This window comes from Plasmodium fragile, assembly GCF_000956335.1.
Source record: "Plasmodium fragile strain nilgiri unplaced genomic scaffold supercont1.116, whole genome shotgun sequence".
In the NCBI taxonomy this organism is placed as follows: domain Eukaryota; phylum Apicomplexa; class Aconoidasida; order Haemosporida; family Plasmodiidae; genus Plasmodium; species Plasmodium fragile.
This window is the reverse complement of record NW_012192696.1, coordinates 20,302-28,597: the sequence shown is the minus strand read 5'-3', so window position 1 is coordinate 28,597 and position 8,296 is coordinate 20,302. Positions and strand designations below refer to the sequence as shown.

General features: G+C 51.7%; 1 protein-coding gene across 1 annotated transcript; it reads right to left on the bottom strand.

Moving 5' to 3' along the window:
• Positions 1–1,886: 1,886 nt before the first annotated feature.
• AK88_05320 (uncharacterized protein) lies at positions 1,887–7,299 on the bottom strand (the record flags this gene model as incomplete). The annotated part of the gene is made up of 8 exons (XM_012482922.1): positions 1,887–2,680; positions 2,731–3,196; positions 3,367–3,989; positions 4,537–4,809; positions 4,959–5,483; positions 6,047–6,115; positions 6,332–7,073; positions 7,222–7,299. 8 exons carry the CDS (start codon positions 7,297–7,299, stop codon positions 1,887–1,889), a joined length of 3,570 nt encoding a protein of 1,189 aa, XP_012338345.1.
• Positions 7,300–8,296: the final 997 nt, after the last annotated feature.

The window sequence follows — 8,296 nt, the reverse complement described above, 5'->3', positions numbered from 1 at the left end:
CCGTCTCCGTCACCCCTTCTTCGTCAACATTTTTCCGTCAACGCCTCTCCCGTCAACGCTTCTCCGTCAACGCCTGTCTGCGGCAACGCCTCTCCGTCAACGCCTGTTCCGTCAACGCTCTCTGCGTCAACGCTCTCTCCGTCACACCGTCTTCGTCAACGCTCGCTCCGTCAACGCCTGTCTGCGGCAACGCCTCTGCGTCACACCCCGTCTGCGTCAACCCCTTCTCCCGTCACCGCGTTCTCCGTCAACGCCTGTCCCGTCAACGCCTCTACGCCAACTCTGTCTCCGTCACCCCGTGTGCGTGAACCAAGTCTCCGTCAACGCTGCTCCCGGTCACACCTTGTCCGTCAACTCTTCTCCCGGTCACACCGTCTTCGTCACGCCCTTCTCCGTCAACGCTTCTTCCGTCAGCCCTTCTCCGTGCACGCCTCTCCTTCAACGCCGTCTCCGTCACCCCTTCTTCGTCAACATTTTTCCGTCAACGCCTTCTCCGTCAACGCTTCTCCGTCAACGCCTCTCCGTCAACGCTTTCTCCGTCACACCACTGCTCCGTCAACGCCGCTTCCGTCAACGCCTCTCCGTCAACGCCTCTCCGTCAACGCCTCTCCCGTCAACGCCGTCTCCGTCAACGCCGGTCCCGTCAACGCCTCTCCGTCACCCCGTCTCCGGGTCCCCCGTTCTCCGTCAACGCTGCTCCCGTCAACGCCTGTCCCGTCAACGCCGCTCGCGTCAACGCGTCTCCGTCACCCCGTCTCCGGGTCACCCCTTCTCCGTCAACGCTTCTCCCGTCAACGCCTCTCCCGTCAACGCCGCTCCCGTCAACGCCGCTCCGTCAACGCTTCTCTCCGTCAACGCCTTCTCCGTAACCGCTGCTCCCGTCAACGCCTGTCCGTCACGTGGCTACTTCCTCGAATCCCTGTACACGGAGACAATCTCCGTTTACCCGGTCGCGGGGGTCGAACCGCGTTTGCTCGGAGAGACAATCTGCTGCTCCTTCTTACACTCGGCCACTTCGTCGAATCGGTCTTACACGCGGCCGCTTTGGTCGACGCGTTTGCGCGGAGAGACAATCTCTCCCTCCTTTCTTACACTCGGCTACTTCGTCGAATCGGGCCTCGAATCACCTTAACGGGCCACGTTTGCGCGGAGAGACAATGTGCTCCTCGTTCTTACACTCGGACAATCCGTCGTCGAGTCGTTTTTACACTTGGCCGCGTTGCTCGACGCGTTTGCTCGGAGAGACAATGTGTACCTTCTTACACTCGTCGACAAGCTCTTACTCGGCTACTACGTCGAATCGTTATTACCCGGCCGCGTTTGCTCGGAGAGACAATCTGTCCTGCTTGTTACACTCGGCTACAATCCCGTTTACTCGGCCACGTTTTCTCGGAGAGACAATCTCTCCCTCCTTCTTACACTCGGCCACTTCGTCGCATGCTTCTTACACGCGGACTGATGCGGTTTATGCGGCCGCGTTTGCTCGGAGAGACAATCTGTCCTTATACTCGAATGCGTAGGCGCGTTCTATATTAGTTCTACACTATACCAGTAGAAGGCACGTGCTCATGTTTTAATAATTAATTTCACATAAAGGAGAATACGACCCGTTCATATTATTCATGTAAATCTACATTTTATATGCATTTGACCGGTACGCACCTGTTCCTATGGTCATGTTAAAAGAAGTTGACTACACAGAAAACGAACAAAACAAGAACAAAACAAAAGCAACAGTAAGCACATGTAAGCAGAACAGAGCAGCAAAAAAAAAAAGAAGATATAGAATAATGTAAACCAGAAATATATTATATCACATAATGCAGTACAAGTGGTCTACGGTCAGCATGCGTTATTTCCCAGTCATGTGCGCCGTCAGCCGAATGTCACAGTTGCTCCAATAGGTCATCCACATATAGCTCCTTCTCCTGCAAACGACATTCGACCTCGCAGTCTTCTATAACGCACGCTAGAATGAGCATCCATGTTGTAGCGGTTAACGTTTTTTGCATGTCCGGTTGCCGATGCAGTGGCTGGTTGCATGGTGCAACTCGCACTCTTAGAACATCTTCTGCGGCCATTACTTGTTCCACTTCTATGCCTTTTTCGACTCCAGGTACGTCCCCTGTTTGCGATTCTGTCGCCGCGTCTGCATTATTCAACAAATGTTGAAACCACTCCTCGGCGCTATGTACACTCATTTGCCGATGTTGTTGCGCTACCCATTCTTTCCACAAGTCCAGTTTCATCATCGGCACGGTTGGCGCTTCACCTAATGCACGCTGCCCGGATACTACGTTGTCCTGCTGTGCCACCATGTGTGCAAGCAGGTATTGTTTCCAATCCGCTTTTAATTGCAAAAACCACGGTTGCGTCATGCACTGCCGCAGAATATGTTTGTGTCGCGCAATCCAGTTAATCCAATTAGTGTGGTCGGGGGTCGGACATTCATTCCCGGGGTCGGAAGAGGATGGAGGGGGCGAAGGACTGTCTTCGTGTTCTAACGGTGCAGTTTCCATACAACTCCATGGATCCGGGTCCTCTTCATTCGGTGGACAAGGGTCCGTTTGTAATTGTATGGTGTCCATACAACTCCATGGATCTGGGTCATCTTCGTTAGGTGCAGAAGGGTCCGTTGCTAACCGTATGGTTTCCATACAACCCCATGGATCGGGGTCGTCTTCGTTAGGTGGAGAAGTGTCCGTGGGTAACGGTATAGTTTGCATACACTTGCATGGATCGGGGTCATCTTCGTTATATGCAGAACGGTCCGTTTGTAATTGTCAGCGGGTGGATCCAGGGCGAAGGAAACATGGTTCCCTGATAAACCATCGTTTGTGGTAGCAGCATCCAAGATGTTGTTATTCGTGTCCTCGTTCTGCATCAACTCCTGAGCAAACGGCTGCGCAAACTGCTTCACTACAATCTGCAAATAGTCGTCTTTGACGTTTTCCCATTCGGCCGCTGCACATTCGTGGAGCACTTCTAGATGTAGTTCAATGATGGTGCGCTTATGCACGCGTGGTGGGCGGCCTCTACCGGATGTTGACGCAGGTTGCGTAACCATGGTGTACCCGTAATCGGGTGGTGGCTCGCCGCGTTGTAGATGTTGCAATATTTCTTCGTCGAGTGGCGGTGACGGCACGTCCCGAACGGTTCGATATATTCGTCGTCGTTTGGCGAGGTACGCAAAATACTAAGCAGAAAAAGGGGGTAAACAGGAAGGTGAGGACGGTAGGATAAAAGGAATGAACGCGGGTGTAGGGGCATATTGATTAGAACGATCATCTATTGGAGCCGGTTGGGATGTTCTGCGGTATAAACATCCTGAACATGCGGCATGCCCTCATTGTCGTGTATACTTACCTTCCATAAGAAAAAGGCAATGACCCCAATACCAACCAGCGCGGGGAGCATCGCTGGGGTGTACGGCTTGACATCTTCCCATCTGAGGCCGGGCACAACGGCAGGGGTGATATGTTCTGTGCCGCGGCCATCACCATGCGGTTTTCCGTCTCCTCGACCGGGTCCTCCACTTTTACCCCCCCCATCTGCTTTCTTAGGAGCACTTACGTCAGTATTAGCTGTAATAGCAACACCCTGTCCCCCAGGTGAACCACTACCTGGTCCTTCAGCAGGATCCTTTGTTCCTGCCCCACCAGAAACTCCATCCGCCAAATCAGCGTCACTGAAACTGCCACTACTACCGGATTGATCGGGGTTCGGAGTTGAGATGTCCGGTTTTGGTTTGGGTGGATTGAGAGGAGGGGGGTCATCGTTGCCGCCATCGATGACGGCATCCTGCGTGTCACGCGTACTACCGTCCCCGGCGTTTGCTGTTGATGTTGTTTCTGTGCCTGTTGATTGTGGTGTGGGTTCCCCTGTAGGTACCGCCGGTGATGGTGCTGCTGGTGGTGCTCCTGGTGTTGGTTGTGCTGATCCTGCTTCTGTCCCATTCTTACTCTCTGTATCCGTGGATTCAGTATTACCTATATGTTTAAGGGAAGAACAAGCATAAGTGTCAACACTGAAGTTTGTTACGATGAATGCATGGTTCGTTGGCCATACGGTTCCAACCGATCCGTGACAACACTGTCACGGTTGCCCACATGGTGCCACGGGGACGGCATCGGGGAACCAGCCAGGAAGGATGGGGGGCAGGCGTCGGGGAGACGAGGGTAGGGGGGCAGGGTGCCACCCCGGGAAAAGACTCTCTCTCCCACACACAACACACAACACACACAGTGTGTCTGTGGCTGTCGACGTCTGTCTACAGCTACAACCCGCGGCCGATCCAGCGCTCTACCTGCTGCGGCGGCTTACCCTCCCCCGCGGCCGACCTATCGCTCGCTCTCTCCGCCCCGTGGCTCGGCCGAGCGCTCTGCCGCCACCATTCTCATTCGACGTGTGGTTTCTTTCTCGCCCTCTCTCCGTGTTCTCTCCTGAAATGTGGTTTCTTTTGTGTGTGCTACAATTATAATATGGGTCGTAGGGTATGTGTACCCTGCTGCGCAGTAATGGGAAAGACTCGAGTACCTTGTACATTAGTTTCCCCGCTGGGAGCACTCTCTCGTTTATCATTTTTTGTGTTGTCCACAGTTTTCGGGGTGGACTTTGCTCTTTCCTCCTTTTCTGCGAGTTCCTTCAGGAATTTACACGGTGGTTCCGCCCCAGAAGTGTAAGTAACAGGCGTAATACTAACACTTGAATCACCGGAGGATATTACAGTAGTGCTCTGTGGACCGGAGTCCGTGTTTTCACATATGCTCTTATAGTCTTCAACCGCGGACGATCCCGGTTGTCGTGGTTCTGGCGTTGGCGAAGGTAGTGTTGGTGGTATTGTTTCTGTTGATCCCAGGGGTGTGCATATAATGATGAATCCTCCTTTTTTGTTGTAATCATGGTACACTTACCCTCGCGTCCTTATACTCCTCGCCCTCATCCTTCTTTCATCTTACCTTTACTATCTGGAGCTTGTCCACCAGCTGCCCCTGATGCGGGATCCGCCTGTGGTCCGGTTGGACCTGCTTCACCCTTTGCTCCTTTTTTCCCGTCTTCTCCTGCCGGTGGTGGAGTTGCTGGACGTGCGGGTTGTGGTGGAGGAGGTGGTGGAGGTGGTGGAGGTGGTGGAGGTGGTGGAGGTGGTGGAGGTGGTGGAGGTGGGGGTTGTTGTCCAGGTCCAGGTCCCGTTCCTGTAGATGTCGTGGATCCTGCTGCGGTAGCCAGTTCCGTTGGTGTTTCCGCTGGTGGTGGTGGTCTGGCTGGTAATACTGGAGATGCCGGTGCTTGGGGTTGAGATTCTGTCGTTGATGACGCTGACCCTGGATCGGACCTCCCTTGTGATGGTGCTGCAGGTACTGAGGGGACTGGTGATTGGTCTCCCTTATTCCCTTGGTCACCCTGTTTCTCTTCTTTCTTCTCCTCTTTCTTGTCTTCTTTCTTCTCGTTACTCGTGCCTTCTGCGTGTTTGTCCTGGGTCGTAGCTACAATAAGAAAGAAAAACGACAAAATGATACAAAACAGGACACAAGTGGTACAGAAAGAAGGGGGCCGGGACGGTGTGGCCACGTAGCGGCCCGGTAGGGGCGGCACGGTGTTACAGAGAGCGCACGTTGTTAGAAGAGGACAAAGACAGGAAGAAAGGCGGGCGCACTCGGTGGACTGGGTGTACTCGGTGACCTTGGACTAGATGGTAGCAGTACAACTTTTATTTGTTGTTGCCGTCATCTCGCCGTCGCTACGCGCTCATCGCCGTCGTGGCCGTCGCCGCTACCGCTACCGATGCTGTTATTGCTGCCGTAGTCTACACTCGTGGCCGCCGCTACCGCGTCCGTCGTAGTCAACGCTCAACCGAAGTGGTACAGCGACGGAGCTGCGACGTCGTGTGCTGTTCCCCGCTGTTGCGCACGGCTGTTGGCTGTTCTCGCCGCGTGTGCGTTGTTGTTGTGGTTGCATCCGTGCGAAATCCTACGGATCGTAGCGTTAGCGGCCGTATGATGCCGTATGCGGCCGTGTTCGTATTCGTGCTTGCTCTGAGCGGTCTTACCTGTCGTTTCCTGTGGTGTTGTGCCGGTGGCCGCCTTGGTGGCAGCCTGTCCGCTTTTGTCATCCTTCGCTGCAATAAAGGGCAAAAATGGGAATTAGAAATGTGCGTATTTAGGTTTTGTGTTCTTGCAAGGACACAGCAATGAACGTTGTGCACATAACTGCAGCTTGTTTCGCATTGCTGTTTCCCTTTTACTTCGAAACTGGCTGTAGTGGTCGTGTGATTACTTATCATTCCTGTTGCGTTCGAAGCTGTCTCATTCGACCGGCACATGGCATTCCTTACCTGACTTCCCCTTCTTCGCTTGTTGCCGTTTTTGTACGTCCTCGTCTACCTGGTTCCCGAGATCCTTAAGTAGGTCGATGATTCGTTCCTTCAATTCGCCGACTATCTTAGTAATTTTTAAGTTTTCCTTATGCTCCGTATCCTCTTTATTCAAGAAATTAGCTATGCTCCATTTCTTCTGCCACTGTGTCTGACACGTGTTATCTCCCTTCACTTGTTTAAGCCGTTGTTGTAGTCTACTATTGTTCCGTAACCATTGTTTGACCTGTGCATTTAAGTCGAGTTGTCCCACCCTCCCATTTGCAAATAGGTCTTTGCCACATGTCCCCGTCTGTATCAAACCTCCCTGCCATCCTCCGGTCCCAGTCTCCATTTCTGTCATCTGTCTCCATGCATAATCTGTCCCCCATTCACTTTTGCACACGGACTCTCTTAATATATAACTGAACATATGTACTATTGCACATCGTAAGTGCTTCCTTATTTTCTCATTGGTTGCATCCTCCTTTTGTCTAGCCTTTTCTGAACTAGTCCACCCATTCATGTAATATAATGCCCCTACCATAAGTACGCATACAATTTTATCGCCGACCTTTTGGTTTAGATAGGTGTGACCGTCGTTGTGGTCGGGGTGCTCCCATCCTGCGTTACCACAGGGCGCTGCATACAGTATTATGTTCTCATTCTGCATGTAGTCCACAAATTCCGCCATGACCTCTTTAGTCTTGTTCCACACCATTTCCTACAATGTAAGAGAAACACAGGAAATATGTACATGCGCATGTGTTCCTGCAATCTATGTTCCCCGAGGTGCTGCATTCTCACGTGTACCAATAAAACCCTAACACGGAACTCCCCCGTGCTGCACTTCTGTTACAGTATGTTCCTACCTCATACTGGTCCTGATCGGAAATCCCCGCGGCGATGACCCATTTCGCCAATACATGCGCCAAATCTACCGTTCCCATATTACTACTGTTCACTGAAATATACGGTACCCGTAGAAATACCCATACATTACTATTATTCGTATTGTTGTTATATTACATGAATTCGCTCGTGCGTGCAATTTTAGTCGATAATGGTGCGTCTGGCTTTGTGCACTGCTGTGCAAGTAGCAATCCAATGTTCGCTAAAAACAGAAAAAATGGAGCACATATAGGTAGAAGGCAGGATGGACCAAAACCAAAAATGTGCATAGGAATTGCAAATAGAGGGCACACGGAAGAAAAGACAAATAAAAAAGACAGACAAAAATAGAAAAAGGTACACTACTACTACGACTACACTCACAACTCGTCATGAATACACCCATTAACAACAACACCCGTTCTCCACTAAACGCCCTCAAACACTCGGTTACCGCGTGGAATCCGTCGTGGCCGCCTTCCTTCACTTGTTCGCCCCGTCTCCGTCAACGCCACTTCCGTCACCCCGGCTCTCCGTCAACGCTTCTCCCGTCAACGCCTCTTGCGTCAACGTCTCTCCGTCAACTGCTTCTGGAAGTCGTGATAAATATACACAACAACTACTTGTTTTCTTGGATCTTCCGCCTTCCGCTCTCTGCTCCCTCTCTGGATGCGTACGCGGCTACTTCGTCGAACTGCGTCACTCGGACAATCTCCGTTTACCCGGCCGCTTTGGTCGACGCGTGTGCTCGGAGACACAATCGCTGCGTACGCGCGAATGCGTAGTCGCATTCTATATTTGTTCTGCAATATACGCGTCGAATGCACGTGCTGAGCTTTTAATAATTAACTGCACATAAAGGAGAACACGACCCCGTCATATTATTCAGTTAAATCTACGTTTTATATGCATGTAACCGGTAGCACCCGGTCCCCATAGTTATATTAATAGAAGTGGACTACACAGAAAAAGAACAAAACAAGGCAAACGTAAGCACAAGTAAGCAGAACAGAGCAGAAAAAAAAAAAGGAATGTATAGAATAATGTAAAGTAGAA